The sequence below is a fragment of the Cygnus olor genome, chromosome 18 (assembly GCF_009769625.2).
Source record: "Cygnus olor isolate bCygOlo1 chromosome 18, bCygOlo1.pri.v2, whole genome shotgun sequence".
NCBI classification, from domain to species: domain Eukaryota; kingdom Metazoa; phylum Chordata; class Aves; order Anseriformes; family Anatidae; genus Cygnus; species Cygnus olor.
In genome coordinates, this window is record NC_049186.1 from 159,962 (window position 1) to 177,146 (window position 17,185).

At 41.1% G+C, this 17,185-nt stretch overlaps 1 protein-coding gene across 5 annotated transcripts in view; it reads right to left on the reverse strand.

Moving 5' to 3' along the window:
• Positions 1-6,515: 6,515 nt before the first annotated feature.
• GAS7 (growth arrest specific 7) overlaps positions 6,516-17,185 on the reverse strand; it is a 111,617-nt gene continuing 100,947 nt past the window's right edge. For all 5 annotated transcript variants that reach the window (XM_040577808.1, XM_040577807.1, XM_040577810.1 and 2 more), the window contains one exon: positions 6,516-16,869. In XM_040577808.1, coding sequence (XP_040433742.1) covers positions 16,756-16,869 — 114 coding nt within the window. In that variant the 3' untranslated portion in view covers positions 6,516-16,755. The remainder of the gene's footprint in view (positions 16,870-17,185) is intronic.

Here is a 17,185-nt window from a genome sequence, read left to right on the forward strand (position 1 = left end):
AATTTCTTCTTTAATTTGTATAAAGGACTGAGACAGTAATTTAGACAAGGAAGAATTTTTGAGTAAGAAATGTGACATTAGTATTTCTGTGATTTGTCTCAAGATAGAAGAACCTGACTGCCAAAACTTCACTCATGTATGAGGTCAGATTCACTGTAAGGCATACAAACAGCCTTCCTTGGGCTTGGCTTGACTTTCAGGTCTGAAACTGCCATTGTATTTAATGGAACTATTAGAAATGGTAGTTGGTAGCTGGGCAGCGAACCAGGAAAGGTTACTAGAGCTAAAAAACATTAAACCATTTGCATCAATTTGGCACATGGTTTTGGCCCTTAAAAAGGGCCTCACAAAAGGCATGTGTCACTATAATGTGTGAGAGTTCACAAAAACTTTTAGCCCATTTTGGTTATAGAAGTTTAACCTTCGTTTGACTCACACTGGTAGACTGCTCCTATTCAGTGGTCTTGTGTGAATTCCTCCATGAGCAGTGCAAATCACCATGAGAACCTCTGACCTTCTGCAAACAGATTTTTTTCTGTCCATTGTAAGCCTCGCAGAGCCCAGTTGTCTCTTCCTGTGTTACATACAGTGACCAACATAGATGGATGCAGACAGGTCCAACAGATCATTGCCTGTCAGGCCCCCTAACTGCACCAGTAGGACTTAACTGCCCTGACCAGCCTGACATGGATGTCCTCTGTCCACGGTTCAAGGAGTACAATTTAAGTTCAGGGCTGAGCTATGTTTTAGGTGTCTGACCTATGCTGTAGGTGCAGCTGTTTCCAGGCCTACCTCCAGCTTTGTCTCTTGAATGGACCTCAGACCCATGTTGTAGCCTCATCTCCTAGTCCTGTGCCTAGGCTCATCTCCTATTGCAGCTGACCAAAGTCCTTGGGTTGGCCTTGGTCCTGATTCATGAACTCATGTTGCCTTAGGGTGTTGATGCACCACATTACCAGCACCCTACTTCTTTCAAGCTTTTCAGAGCTGTGCCCTGGTGATAGCTGTGTTCACTGAGGGCTCTGCCTGTGCTATGATCTAGGGCCCCCAGCACAAGAAGGATGTGGGGCTGTTAGAGCAGGTCCAGGGGAGGGGAGGTTAGAGCAGGTGGGGAGGTTAGAGCAGGTCCAGGGGAGGTTAGAAGGAAATTCTTAGCTCAGAAGGTGGTGAGGCACTGGAACAGGTTGCCCAGAGAGGTTGTGGATGCCCCATCCCTGGAGGTCTTCAAGAATAGGTTAGCTGAGGCCCTGAGCAACCTATCTAGTGGTGGTGTCCTTGCCTACGGCAGGGGGGTTGGAACTAGGTGATCTTTAAGGTCCCTTGCAACCTGAGCCATTCTATGATTCTGTGGTCACTTTGCTCCTGGTTTGTTTCACACTCATGGAGTAGCCCTGCTCTTGCTGCTTCTTGACACCATTGCTCAGCATATTTTTCATATTTCATTGGAAAACATGACTATTTGTGATGGGTACATGTGAAACATTAGAAGATATAAGAAGCAACTCCATTAGGCTGACACCAAGGAAAATGACTACACAGGAGGGGATTGTGTGGTCCCTTTCCAAACCTGGTATCCTGTCCTCCAGCTGGCAAGCAGAGGTACTGAGTGCTTTCGTGCTCCCAAGATTGTCGTTCTCTACAGTATAAAAGTTCATTATTACTTCTCCTTAGCTGCAGGTTATGCCCTACCCCTTCAGCAAAGAATCTTTTGCTGCTCCACCACTGCTCTGCCCTGGAAGGTCTTAAGTCCAACAGACTTCCTTTGCCTGGAAAAATACAGTCCTGTCAAGGATTGCAGATTTGGGTTGAGCAGCAATGCTGGAAGTGTGGTATGTAATGTGGCTGCAAATGTGGTGTTGTCCTCTGATGACTATACTTGACATCAAGGTCATATGCAAAGAAAAGGAACCAGTTAGAAATATGTCACATCAGTCACGTCCTCTTTCCTTTTTCCATTCCAAATCAGGATACATTGAAAGCATGAGTTAATATGACAACAAAGCCAGGTCAAAGAAAAAAAAAAAAAAAAAAGCAGTCAGCTGACACATCTGTGGCCAAGACGTAACAGCTTTTTATTCTGTCAGGCCTGTGTCTGCACATGCTCCATCACCAGTCCTGACAGCACACCTGGTAATCTTCAACGCAGTTGCAGTTTTCTAAGGACACTCCAATCTGAAACCCTGTAAGGCAGAGACACACTGACATCTTGTGTAAGATAGAAACATGCACTCCAAAAAACAAAATCTGCACTGTAAAGGCAGAAATGGCATTGAACTGTGAGGGAAAGCAAAAGGGCCCTAGCAAATAATTCTGGGGTTCTTCCTCAGGTAGTAAATTGCTTGAAGGGAAATAGTCTGTGGAGAACCTATGCCAGACATAACTCCACCTCCCGTATTTTACAAATAAACACCTAGAAGCAGTTTTCCCTATGTCCATGACAAATTGCAGAATCATTTTCCGTGGTATTTTTAAAGATATCTTTATTATGCTAAATAGATTAAAACTTAGTCCTAAGTAGATTGTTTGTTTCTGTTTGTCTCTATGACTAATCTTTTAATTAGTCAAGCACCTGGGGCATTTCTTGTCTAACAAAGACAGAGCCCGTGCCTCTCAATCTGAACTCTTCAGATCTCATGTGTAAAACAGATCAGCACAGATCAGGTGTAAATGCACATACATAGAACAAGACTCTGCTATGTTCACCTATGGGGCAGAAGCAGATGGGTGGAAGGGTTTTGCTGGGGCACGTCATGTTTTAACAACAAAATCCAAGCAAAACTGAGGCTATGAGGAGTTTTGCCACATTACTGAAACTCACAATTTCTACTTCTTTCTGCTCTGTTGTCAGTGATATAAATCCCTATATAGCCAGGGGAAGGGTGCACAAGCATGTGCCTGGTGGTGCTTCCTTCAAACTCCTGCCTTGGTCCATATAGCTGCAGGACCTGCTGTGACCAGAGGCTGAATCTCTGGATTAAGCAATGCTTGGAGTAAAATCTTTCTCACAGCAACTAAATCTGTTTCAGAGCAATGCAAACTTCTGACATCCATAGCATTCTGAGGCATAAGGGTTTGCAATTTGACTGTGCAGCCTGAGAGGAATTATCATCTTTCACTTGATCTGTTGGTTAATTTAAATGCCTCTAGCAGGAAGGATTTGGGGGAAGAAAAGCCTTCCTGACTCATTTAGACTTTGGGTGAGGGAGGGAAACCCACAACTGCAGGGCACAAAAAAAGAGAGGGAAATACAGATACACTTGAAAACTAATACAGGCTGGGAACAGATGTGGAGAGCTGTTGAGAGGAAGGCTACACATCCCTTCAGGTGAGTTAGTAGTGGGCATTTAAATTAAGCCTTTAGCTTCTAGGCCACAAACTCTGGTGCAAAACCCCAAAATGTGCATATGAAAAGAGTTGTTTATTTCTACAGCACATGACTAGTACAAGGTTGATGTCTCACAAATACGACACAGTTAATGAAATTTACCTTGGTTGCTGTTCAATTCTACTAACCTACTGACTACTCATTTTTTATCACACGAGTCAAAAAATAAGTACACCTCATGAGGGACTTGAGAACACTTACTTCAAAGCAGGAAATAATTACTGGACATCCTTCAGAGTCCAGACCAATATAAGTAAGTAAGCACCAGGGTGCAATGCTTTCTGTCTGACCATTTGGTAGAGTGGGATTATATTGATAAAAGATTAACTTTGCTTTTATCTGTAGGAGCATTGCTGGGGCTCTAGACACACCCAAGATTTGGCTGTTTGGAAATTGTGGATGGTATGAGTAGGCATATGGGAAAGAAAATGCAGAAATAACATTTTAAAAGGTAGATCTACATAAACATTTCACCTTAGGTGACAATGTATTGTTTCTGTGACAAAAGGGTCAGTTGTTCCTGGTGACAAAAATACTAACTCTGCACAGCTTTCAAGGCTTACTGGCTGTATTCAATATTCATCTACAATGTATTATCATTGTGGGAAGGCCCTGTCTGAAATAACAAACAAATCAAAAAGATTTTTCTCAAATCAATGAATGGTGCCTTTATTGCATAGGAAGGTCACTGCACAGTCAGAGCCCTGAAACAGGTGTATCTGAAATGCTACATTTTTCTGCAAGTTGCATGACTGTCCAAAATCAATAACAGGAATACAGTATAAAATATCAAAAGTTAATGCTTAGATTCAACAGCACAGGATGCATACTGGACAGTATATGTAGCCAACAGTGAGGCCTAATCCTGAAATATTCTGTGCAAAGCAGAGCCAAGTAAAAGCCATCATTCATTACTAACTGATTATGTGCTAAATAATATGATCTCTGAGTTCAGATGCCCCTGTGGCAGCAGGCCACCAGGAGCACATCATTGGGGAACTCCCCCAAACCTCCTCTAACTGGCCTGTACACAGCCAGGTTAAGAAATGATCTCCTACAGGTTAGACTCCTCCTGCCCAGAGCCTACCAGGTGCTATTTGACACAGTGCAGTTTGCATTCCCTGCAGTTTTCAGGACTGTCAGAACAAAACCTATTCTGATTAAAGCATTTTTCTTTGACTAGCAGGGCTCCCGTTGGATCTGTCAGTAGGGCCATTAGATCAGAATCTGCCTTTGAAGAGACTTGCAAATGGGCTTTATGCATCTTGCCTGTGGTACATGGCCAGAAGCAGCAACACAGGAAGCATGCTGTTTTCAGGTCACTTAATAATTGAATTGCTCCAAAATTCTACCTTCAACAAGACTAACTTATTCCACCCCTGAAGGAAAGGTGGAACCCTGCACAAAAATAATAAAGGTGGTGAGGAACAGCACCTAGAACAAATGGGACCTGATTCAAATCACTGGTGTCCATGCAGCCTCCAATTTCCATTTAATATTTTTAACTTGTAAGGACTTATCCAGAGACTTCCAAATCATGTTGCTGATTAGGAAACATCAGAAGATGCAGACAGAATTGACAGGATTTTATTTATAAGTAACAGGAATGTCTGAAGCATTAGGTAAGGGCTTGAGGAATAAAGCACGTCTACTTATTAGTCGTGAAAGAAATCTGAAATCAAATCACTTCACTGATGCCCTTCCACCTTTTTTTCTACTTCTGAGGAATGTGAGAGGGTCAAAAGCTTAATTGTACTGTGAAATCCAAGCTTTTTTGAGTAATTATTTTTTTTAAGTAATTATTTTGAGTAATTTTTTGAGTAATTGTTTGCAAAAGACTAGCACAGGTGTTTGTGTCCAAAATGAAGTAAAATCTTCTGCCCTTTATATCCAAATGTCATAGACTGTGAGGCTGACAGCCCGATCATCCACTCTGGTCCTTGACTGTAACAGTTAAGAGCCACCACACCAGCACAGCAAATGTCACGAGTTGTACGGTATCTCCTCATCTGCGGTTTCAGAGTTGTATTGTCCTCCACACTTGAAAATGCTGTTTGCTGATAAGGTGCAATGAAGTGTACCACAATATGTTAAGAATTGCCAAGCTTTCCCCAAGATGGTTTACACCATGCACCAACATCTGAAACAGCATTCTGAGATTTTTTTTGAGCAGATTTAGGCTACTTTGGGCAAAGTGCAAATGTACTGCTTTGAAAACCAAGCTTCAACCTAGAACTTTTGCAGTGCCTTACCTGTCTCTTCCTTTCCCGTGAAGAGTAAGCACAACTCTTCAACTACTTACCACATCAATGTATTAGGAATTTCCTTTACTAGCAACTCCTGTATTCCTTTATCTTTAAAAACACATCATGCAGGTATAGGACTATTCTGCAGGTGGGTGAAGAAAATAAATTTTTACATGAGATCAAAACTGGAAAAATTCTTAGGAGGAAGCTCCAGTGAGGATTATGAGATGTGTGGACAATGCCTTTACCTCCAAAGTCAGTGTATCACATGCTGCTGGGAGGGTGAGCTCATGCTCTGCAGAACTGTGACACATGTTTTTGTGTGCTCTGCTTCTCCAGCAGTATCCCACATTGGAGACAGTAGTTGGACTAGACAGAATTTTGGTAAGGTTGACTTTGACTTTTTTAGAAGACCTGCCAGCATGCATGTTAACTCAAACATTCAAAGTAGAACAATTTATTAACAACATTTTACAACAATGCTTTCTCTTCACCTAAACTTCAAGGTAAACATGGGACTTGCAGCTAAAGGACTGTGTGTAGAACACTTACGGAGCACTTAAACCATGCCCATTTCATGGCAGCTGCTTTCACACCTGTTTATGAATCAAACCCACTTAACTACTGCGTTTTAAATAGTTTTCTATATAAAAATGAAATTTAAACAATTGTACTCATCTGAATATCATGCAAAGGTCTGAAAAGGATATGGGTAAGTACATTACACCTGATTGATGTGATTGCAAATTCTAGCTATGTTACACTAGCATCAACAAAGCAGTAAATGTGCATATGACACCCCAGGTATACTTTGATGTTATTGCATTCAAAAGGTGTGTGACTTTGGTAGAAGAAAAAACAGTCTGGTATATACAATTCCATGCTCAATGTGTCTCTGTACAGTTTATTTTACAGGATATAAGATGAGCACTGTGGTGCATATAAACTTGCAGAACAATATAGGAAAATACAGTTTAACCATATGAAATTGCTTTACAGAAGACAAACATTATGTTGTAGAAATGCCTTCGATATTGAAGGACAACGTCCATACTGCCATAAAGTAGCTTCCACCAAACTCTGCCAGTATACCCAAGCTGAAGATCTGCCCCTTAAATGCTTTCTGCATTCAACTTCTTCAGGCTGGTGATTCCTTCATGTACCTTTATGGAACAAACCTCATCCTATAATTTGCACAATGATGCAAGATTTACTAATTACCCAGACAGAGACTGCATGATACATAAACTATTTTAAGAGGTCTAGTCAGCCAAAATTTATGGAATGTTACAAAACTCTGGTTAAACATCTTTAAAAAGAAATTAGTAGTGGCAAGAGACATCTTTTCTAAAACTTTAGAATGTATTTAGCAAATTACACAAAAAGGACCAAACAAGCAATCTTATTTTAGCAGAAAACTCTGTTTTACTGTATGACTGGTAATCTGGCCTACCCTTGAATCCTTGCTGCCAGAATGTCTGCAAAACCGTTTGGTAGATTTTTCACTGTCTTGGGCTGCTGGAAAAATGGAAATTAAAGAGAAGAAAACATTTGCCCAATACTAGAACCTGTTGCTGGTGGAGTTTTGTTTGTTTTTTGTTTTTAAATTTCATTTTAATGAATAGAGGTTTCTGTCCCTAAGAATGTTTTTGTCATATTGAAGTAACAGAGTGGTAAATGGGTATCAAAATTCCTTATGTTCTTTTGAAAATCTCAGTCATCCCATCAAAACACCTCCAAAGGAACAAGGGATTTCAGGTCAAGCATTCCCAAATTCAAATGACTAAGATTGTCACATCATGCAGATGTGAGATCCCTGAAATTGCTGTTCAGCTTTGGACTTCCAGTACCAGAAAAATTGTTCCAAGCAACTGCTTTAAAGAAGAGTCAAGGTTTGTTTTTACAAAATAGCATTACTTAAGCCCCAAATGCTACTTGACTCAACTATATTTTATGCAGAACTGCCTGCTTATTCCCTACTGAGACCCTTATACTGAGACCACTATACCTATGTGTCAGAAGATTAAGTTAAAACTGTCTTTCAATGCAGTTAAGTCTAACATGGCTAACATTTCCTTCTCCATTTTCAGCACTATGATTTTATGATGCCTGTGTTAGACTGTAAATGATCAGTGATATAAAGGCAGGAATATGTAAGTGTGAATGCCCTAAAAGAGTGCACCGTCCAGAACAAGGAGGAAGGGTTGAGATTCCTGCACAGATCTGTACATACTGGCTGCTCCTAAGTTCTGAAAATTTTTAGGGTCAATCTGTGTATTTTATATGGTTGTAGCATGTACAATTTAAAGAGGCACTTCAAGAGGAACAACTAGCTCAGTTTTAGTAGGGTTGTGATACAAGCCATTATTCAGTTATTTATGAAATCAGTAGCTCTGAAAGACTATATATATTCAAAACTATAGTCTCGTCCACTCACTGAACCTGAATATAGCAGCTGAAAAGCTTTTGTTCTTAATATCCACTGAGTTTGTCTCTTACAATACACCTGAAACAGTTCAACTTAATGTAAGTTGAGGGAGTTAAATTTGAATGTTTCAAATTTGTATTTTTATGTAATTAGTATGCTATTACTGTACGACAAATTTTATTGGTCTCTAAAAGATTTTGTCCATGTACAATTGTTAGAATCAGATGTTTCATTAGGCACAAAAGGTTTCTGCTTTGAGAACACATGGGATTAGAAATTTAAGTTAAATTGTGCTATGTGTTGGTCCCTTCAGAAAAAATCTCCAGGGAGAAAAGATAAACTGTGACTTGCACGAAAAGGAGTCACTGCACTTCCAAACCTAGTGGCTGTTTAGAGAACTCCAAAACAAAACCCAAAACAACATCTCCAAAAAGCAAGCACTTACCAGCCTCAGAAAATATCCAGAAGCGTGAAGTTTGGTCAGCACATAAAAGCAAAAGAAATGTTCTATGAACATTCAAAATCAAAGAAAAGATCTTGAAAACTGGTGTATGTCAGTAACAAAGGGGGGGGGGGTGTAGTAACAATGAAGTTGAAGAAATTAAAATTGACAGATGCCCTCTTACATAAGATCTACTATGAGACAATGTAATGAATAATATTTATACAACAGTTCTCAGGAGGAAGACAAGGACTTGCTGATGTGAAAGATGACATCATAATTATGTAAAAGAAAGACTGTGTTCTCCAAGCTCCTGGAGAATACCTGCACACCAGGCTTGATACATTTCTGCCTGACTCACAGCCAGTTCAGTGCCGTGGCACAGGACATCATACTACTGCCAAATCCAAAAAACATTCTGCAGTCATCAGTGTGGTATTGTCACATATCAGTCTCCTGCTTGCACAATCATATGCTAGTCAGAGAACCCTGTATCAAGGAAGAGATACAAGGGAACATTTCATTACTGATTTTCATATGCTAAGCAAAATTCAGCAATGAGCCTTCTACTGGACCCGTCAGGGTTCTGAGGGAGATGAGTGCCTAGCATCAAGCTCAGATTTCATTGGGGCAATTAAATATTTTACTATCTTATGTGTACGCTTTTTAATTTGAATCTGCCTGTGACTATCGCCTGCCTGGTTAAGAGGGACCAGCATGCTCCTCTGTAAAACGTCAGATGCCTCCACCATGCACAGAAGGACACCAGTCAGCTGCTCCTGAACACTGTACCGGAGGAATGCCCATACAGGAAGAATTATTCACAGCAACGCTTCGGAAACCACTACGTCTGGGACTTGATTCTTCTGTTTGAACATGTGCTGGATAGCAAAACGCCTACAGACTTTACATAAGGCTCAGTGATCAGGAAAAAAGACATTGTTCTTGCAAAGTAGAAATGTAAGAGTGACCAGGACTGCTTCCAGGACATCAAACTCTTGACTCCCATCTCTAGGAATAGGCCCAGCAGGCTGCACTAGTGCAAAACAGCACACTGGCTATTACGAAATAGCAAATATTTTTTCTATTCAGAATGAAGCAATCAGTTGATCACACCAAGAAGCCACATCTACTCACTCCAGGGGTTCCTTCAAAGTGCTGGTTTGGATTTCTAAGGTGCTTCATAGTGAAGGACCCACCTGGGTAAGCAATGCTCTCTCTCTCTCTCTGTGATAAAACAAACAGATGGTCAGAGCCACTTTTTCACTTATTTTGGGAATTGGATCATTAGAGCAGCAACAGGAGAGCTGTAGGCTCTAGAGCCATGCTCCTACAATAGCCTATTACACACGGAGCTGTTGGGAACTGCATACAGCAGCTAGGTCTCATACATTAAGTATTTGAGATTCTCGTTTCTTAATGTTTACCTCATTGAGAGACTGAGGAGAAAAAAAAAAAAAAGGAAGCTTGTGAACTTCTATTCAATACCCTTATTTTCAAAGTCTCTGGTATCACCTGTGTGTGCCCTGATGACTTCCTAGAAACCTCTGACAGCTAAGCACTTCCAAAGAACAGGTCAAAAGAGTGTACATTTCTGCGTAAAGACTATGGAGGCTCACTTCCAGCAAATATTTAAAGAATGATGTAAAAAAAGGTACAAGTTTAAAGATGTTCTGAGAAGGTCTGAGTAATTATGACTGCTACCACCATGTAAAAGCTTCCTGTGAACGCTTTATAGAAAATTCCTGTTAGGAAAATAAAATATAAGAAAATAAAGTGACTTAGCAGGCAGATCACTGTCCCAAAACAGCTATGCTTGCTTGCATTGCATCATGGGGTATGATTCTATGGGGTAGCAAAATTAACAAAAAGCAGTTAATTCTGCAACAGAAAACTGAATATACATAAAGTTTAAAGAGAAACAGAGAACAAGTTTGCACATCACCTGCTACGCATGAAAGAACGAACGATTTCAATATATACTGTTACTGTGCAATAAGGAAGAAATACGGCTACCCCACAGCAGCTCAGGTAGGGCTGCAGAGGGAAAAAAGTGTTCCAAGAACATAAGAAGGATTTCCATATGTCTTTCAATGCTCTTATGATCTTTTAACATTAAAAAATAAAAAATAAAAATTAAAAATTAAAGCCATCTCTAAAGATCCCAGTATCAAGTAATTACAGAATGGCTGAGGTTGAAAGGGATCTCCAGAGATCACTTAATCTGTTAGTTTAACAGCCCCTCTGTTGAACTTCATGAGGTTCCTAACCACCCAACTCTCCAGCCTGTCCAGGTCCCTCTGAATGGCAGCACAGCCCTCTGGTATATCAGCTCCTCCTCCCAGTTTTGTGTCATCACCAATCTTCCTGAGGGTGCATTCTATTCCGTCATCCGGGTCACTGATGAATAAATCCAACAAGACTGGACCCAGTACGGACCCCTGGGGGACACTACTAGCTTACAGGCGTTTAAGTAGACTCTGTACCGCTGATCACAACCCTCTGAGCTCTGCTATCCAGCCAGTTCTCAATTCACCTCACTGTCCGCTCATCCATCCCACGCTTCCTGAGCTTGCCTATGAGGATGTTACGGGAGACAGCGTTGATGAAGTTAAGGTAGACAACATCCACTGCTCACCCCTCATCTATCCAGCCAGTCATTCCATCATAGAAGGCTTTCAGATTGGTTAAGCATGATTTCCCCTTGGTGAATCCATGCCGACTACTCCTGATGACCTTCTTAGCCTCCACGTGCTTGGAGATTACATCTGTTCCATCACCTTTCCAGGGATGGAGGTGAGGCTGACTGGCCGGTAGTTTCCTGTGTCCTCCTTCTTGCCCTTCTTCAAGGCTGGAGTGACATTGACTACTTGGGGCAGAATGGCTGGAAAGCTTCCAGAGGAAAAGGATCTGGGGGCGTTGGTTGATGCTCACCCTGAACGTGAGCTGACAGTGTGCCCAGGTGGCCAAGAAGGCCAATGACATCCTGGCTTGTATCAGGAATAGTGTAGCTCACACTGGTAATTGTCCCACTGTACCCTGCTCTGGTGAGGCTGCACCTCAAGTACGGTGTTCAGTTTTGGGCTCCTCACTACAAGAAGGACATCAAGGCCCTGGAGTATGTCCAGAGAAGGGCAATGAAGCTGGTGAAGGGCATTGAACACAAGTCCTATGAGGAGCAGCTGAGGAAACTGGGGTTGTTTAGTCTGGAGAAAAGGAGGCTCAAGGGAGAACTTGTTGCTCTCTCCAACTACCTGAAAGGAAGTTGTGGGGAGCTAGGGGTCAGCTTCTTCTTGCAGATAACTAGCGATAGGACAAGAGGGAATGGCCTCAAGTTGCGCCAGGGGAGGTTCAGGTTGGAAATTAGGAGACATTTCTTGTCAGGAAGAGTGGTCAGGCATTGGAAGGGGTTGCCCAGGGAGGTGGTGGAGTCACCATCCCTGAGGGTGTTTAAGGAAAGGCTGGATGTTATACTTAGGGTCATGGTCTAGTGAGTAATATTGGTGGTTGGGAGATGGTTGCACCAGATGATCTCAGATGTCTTTTCCAACCTTAATGATACAATGATTGGTTTTCTTCCAGTCCTCAGACACCTCTCCTGTTCTCCATGACCTTTCAAAGATGATGGAGAGTAGCCTACCAGTGAAATAGCTTTCGTACAAGAGAACAACTGAAGACTTACAACACAAGTTCAACATATAGAAGTGACTAGCAAACAAGGGTTATGGATGTGAGTGAATCTAGAGCAGGATGGAAATCTAAGAATTAGGCCTTTTTGAATCTTGCTCTATGAAAGCAACTGGAATCCTGCCAGTGATGGAGAGAGTGCACTTGGCCAGTGTTGCAAATGACTCATTACTTTCAGCTCATTAACTCAAACAGAAATCGGCTGACAGCATTGGATCCAGAATCAATTCTGTTAGGAAAAAAAAGTTAAAAGAATACCTCAGAGAAAGACTTACAAGGACTTTCTATTGAGTTAACTGTACCAGAAGAATATATTTTAGAATATACAGGCAGACTGGTATAGACAATGAATAAAATGTAGGCATTCTGTACAGTAGCTGAAATAACAGTTGCATAACACCTCACCTGTTGTAGCACCTGAGTCAGGACACCCAAGGGATTCAAAGCCACCAGAGATCAGAGAGCCCTCTAGCTCAGACAAGAACTCAAAAGCTCTGCTTGAACTGGAGATCACCAGAGAACCAGAAATTTGGCAGCATGATACAAGTATGTATGTGACAACATTGCTTAATCCTAGAGAGGGAGCTATGCAGGAGGGGAAGGCCTTTGAAACACAGGCAGCTTCAAAAAAAACAAAAAACAGGGCAAGTGGAGCTACCAGATGAGAATCAAAGGCAAATTCCCACTAATAGTGCTTCTTTAGGTAAAAGCAATCAATACTAATCAAAAGCCCACCTTCTGCTCTGTGAATATGGAACCATATGAAGATGCAAGGCAGCATCAAACAACAAAAAACAGTCTGGTACCTATAGCAACTAGAACAGTAAAAACTTGTATGACGTGTGTTGACCCATCTGCCAGAAAAACAAGATCACACCAGAGCTCAGGACCTATGGTGGCAAGAGACTTTTTTTCCAACTCGATGATGAATAGAGCAATGCTGAAACTCCCAGAGTAATCTTGGTAAGAACAAACATGAGGGCAGGCATCCATGCTTCCCTTCAAACACGCCACTACTACTTTAAAGATATTGGCTGTTCAGAAGCATAGGATCTCCATCAATCGCTGATTTGTAAGGTGTCACACTGTCCAAGATCCATCAGCCAGACTAGGTAATGGGCCAAGCATCACTGATTCCAATCTGCAATGTGGTACCACAGTGGAATATCATTCGTAGAAAATAACATTCAAATTGTTTTCAAGCAACAGCAAAACTTCCCTAATGCTTCCATCAATAACAAGATAAAATTCTTATTATATAGGAAATATTTCACTGAGTACAGAGCAGTTCCATGTAAGGGTTTGCTGAGCCATCAAATAAACAACAGCCAGACACAAGCGCACACCTCATATTATGCAAGAAAAACAAAGATACAGCCTCCACCAAGAGAATTATCATTCTACACAGCTCACACTTTCCTGCAACATTTCTAATAGACCAAAAAGTAGAAGTAGGAAAATGGCCTGGAAATAATTAAAAAACAACAACAAAAACCAAGTAATCAGAAACTGCAACTGAGAATTGAGAGCAGTTTAAGAAAACCATAGAAGTGGAACCAAAATACATTTCAGCCCTCAGAGAAACCTGTGCGAATGGACAGTATTTCCAGTTCAAAGCAGATAAAATAATAAACAACTGTGAAAAAAGGAGGAAAAATAAACTGTAATTGGTAACAGAGTATTTCAGATATTTATTAAGGAGAATACCATTTAAAGTGCACAACTAGCTTGTTTGGTTTTGCAATCAAAATGTGATGAGATGTCATCAAGACGGCTCATTTTAACTTGCAGTGAGGCTTAGAATACAGGGGTTGACTTTAGACGCAGCTCTCAAGTACAGCAGTAAATTTTGGCCACTGAAGTTTTGAAAGCTCACCATGAATTTGTGGTTTTAAAAAAAAAAGTGCCTGTCCTCCAAAGTGCATGGTAGAAATAGGAAAAGTACAAATCAATATGCCAAAAAGAATCATATTGAGAACAGAGTGTGAATGAATAGGAAGACTGAAAAAGCCCTATCAGCACAAAACTTCCCTGTTCAAACAGCATAAGAAGAGTTGAAGTAAAATGTGTGTAGTCTAACAGTTCAAAGACAGAGTGACACTTAGGCAAACTATGGTTCAGGCATCAGCATGCTGGATGCTTCCAACACTGAGAATAAAATTATAACTGCAGATTATGAAGTGTGTAACTGAAGAGCAGCATGGTAAGTGTCAGGTCTAACAATCAGCAACAACAGGAAGAGTGATCCTGAGAATGCAGCAGTCACAAAATCGCACCTGCCAATGTGCAAAGGTTTATAAAGGCTAGCAACACAGCAGAGAAGGGTGCTGAAGAGACATTTGCTTTTGCAAGATGGGAATGACTTGTAATATCAGATTTTTTAAGGTGAATAAAAGGTGATTCATTCTTTTTCTATGAATCTATACTGGTAAAGAGGTGGTTGAAAAAAAGAAAAAGCCACTCTATGAGAATGCAACAGAACTCAGTTTGAAATGACAAGCCAGAAAAATAATCACTTGCAGCAATATTTTAAAAAGTATTTTAGATAAGACTTCTCTGCATCTCAGCTTGTGTTTGTAAAGGGGAAGATTAATTCTCAGTGATCTAATCACAGCACAGTAATTTAAATACTCTGAGATTGGTGAACAAAAGCTTAAAATAACAGCCAAGCAGAAGACACAATTTTGGTACGGGGGAAAAGGGACGTTAATAATGAGATATAGCAGGGCAAAACTGTGGATCAAATGAAAAAGTATAGTTTGGGATACTGTAGTTAATACCACCCTACACAATGAGGAAAGGCTATAGTGGTGAAAATCAAGGTTTCACAGAATCACAGAATGGTTAAGGCTGGCAGGGATCTCTGAAGGTCATCTGGTACAACTGCCATGCTCAAAGCTGGGCCAGCCACAGCAGGTTGTCCAGGACAGTATCCAGGTGGCTTTTGAAGATCTCCAAGGAGGGAGACTCCAGAACCTCTCTGGGCAATCAGTTCAACAAGTTTCTGCTGGATATAAAAGCAAGAATCTTGAGTATAAAATGCTGAAATAACAGAATCATAGAATATTCCGAGTTGGAAGGGACCCATAAGGATCATCAAGTCCAACTCCTGGCACCACACAGGCCTACCCAAAATTTCAGACCATGTGACTAAGTGCACAGTCCAAACGCTTCTTAAATTCCAACAGGCTTGGTGCAGTGACTACTTCCCTGGGGAGCCTGTTCCAGTGGGCGACCACCCTCTCGGTGAAGAACCTCTTCCTGATGTGTAGCCTAAACCTCCCCTGCCTCAGCTTGACACCATTCCCGTGGGTCCTATCACCGGTGATTAAGGAGAATAGATCAGCGCCTGCCCCTCCACTTTTGGGCCCTCTAATATATTAACAGCAACACTGATCAATCAGTCAGAAATAACAGTGGAAGAAGAAAATGAACACCTTTAAAAAAAAAGTCTCCAAACTACCAAACACTGTGCCAAGAGCTGTGTTGAATTTTTGGTAAGGAAAAAAACTGTGTTTAAATATATGATGATGCAGAAGTGCTGGGCACCTACAGCTATACTTAATGCAGTCTAGAATCACAGATACGTGGTACCTTTGAAAATCAGGATCTAAAAAGATAAGCATAATTTAGCTACATGAACTTGATAATTAAATATAGCTAAAGTCTCTGATATTCAACTGAAGGAACCAACAGAGGGCAATTTAAACTTGAATCCCAAACAAAATGTTAGAGAGTTGTCTTTAAAAAGACACCATGAAAAAACATCCTGCATAAGCAGGAAAGGTTTTGAGCATCTCATTTACTCCTTGGTATATAACTTCTTTCTGTCATTGAGCTAATGAGGTAGGTATAGCACAATAAAGTCTTTCCTGGTAAATAACACTTTCAACTTTATCAATTGGCCTAGAACAGAAACAATGACAATAATAGGTTTATGTGTCCCTGAGAGGGAGTATAAAACAGGAAGAACAAGAGTCCTCTCTATAGATATGGGGGAAAAGGGCCATGGTGGGAAACTGTGTTATATGAAATAAACGTATTTGCACAACGTTGCTGCAAGATATGCAAGTTTTACAGATGGGGGAGCCAGAAAGTTAATTGACTTGCCTGTGGTCATGAAAGCAGTCAGTAACAGACCTGGGGTTCATGATTAGGGCTTCCTTGCCTCCTGCATCATGTTCGTTTACCCACTTGCTGGCCAGAGGAGACACTGCATTGTTGTTCTAACATACTATATACGATAGCCATGCAAGGGATATAGCACAAAGTCACTGAAGAACACAGTTCTCTCTGTACCAGAAAGCAGATTTCTTCTGGAAGCTGCGTGCAATTGAGAACCTTTGGTGGGAAGTGCACACCTGTTTTCTTCACCTTGGAATGTTTGGTGTTTAAGGCTTAGTTAGCACAATGAAAACCATTTTAATGACTAAATGTAACAGAGATAGCCCGTACAGGCATAAATTACAAGGTGTCTGGTAGTGGAACAACCTTTTCCATATGCTCTTCTGACCCCTAAAAAAAACATTAGCCTGGTTAATTCATCACGTACAACTATAAGAACAGTCTATATTTCCATGTCCACAGGTCGGATATCTCCAGTTTTGTGTTCTTTTACCCACAATTCCCTGTCTTTGGCAGGATCCACTTTCCGAAGCAACTGATCCACGAGCTCTACTGTCTGAAATAAACAAAACAAGAATCAAAATGTCAAGGGTGCATTTCAAGTGGATACAGTTATTGCTCTAAAGTGCAGAACTGCTTTGGGCATGCCTTTGTGGCATTTGCTGACAACTAAGAACTGCATGTACTTGAGGCCAGGGGACAACAGCCAGAATGGGAAGCCTTGTAGCAGGAAGCAGAAAAAAGGCAGGCCTGCAATGTCAGGCAGAAACAAGCTTCCTATACCAGGCACCAGCCAGTCAGTCTCTTGACTCTAGATCCGCAAGCTATACCTTACATCAAATACAACCATGTATTGCAGGTCAGCATACATC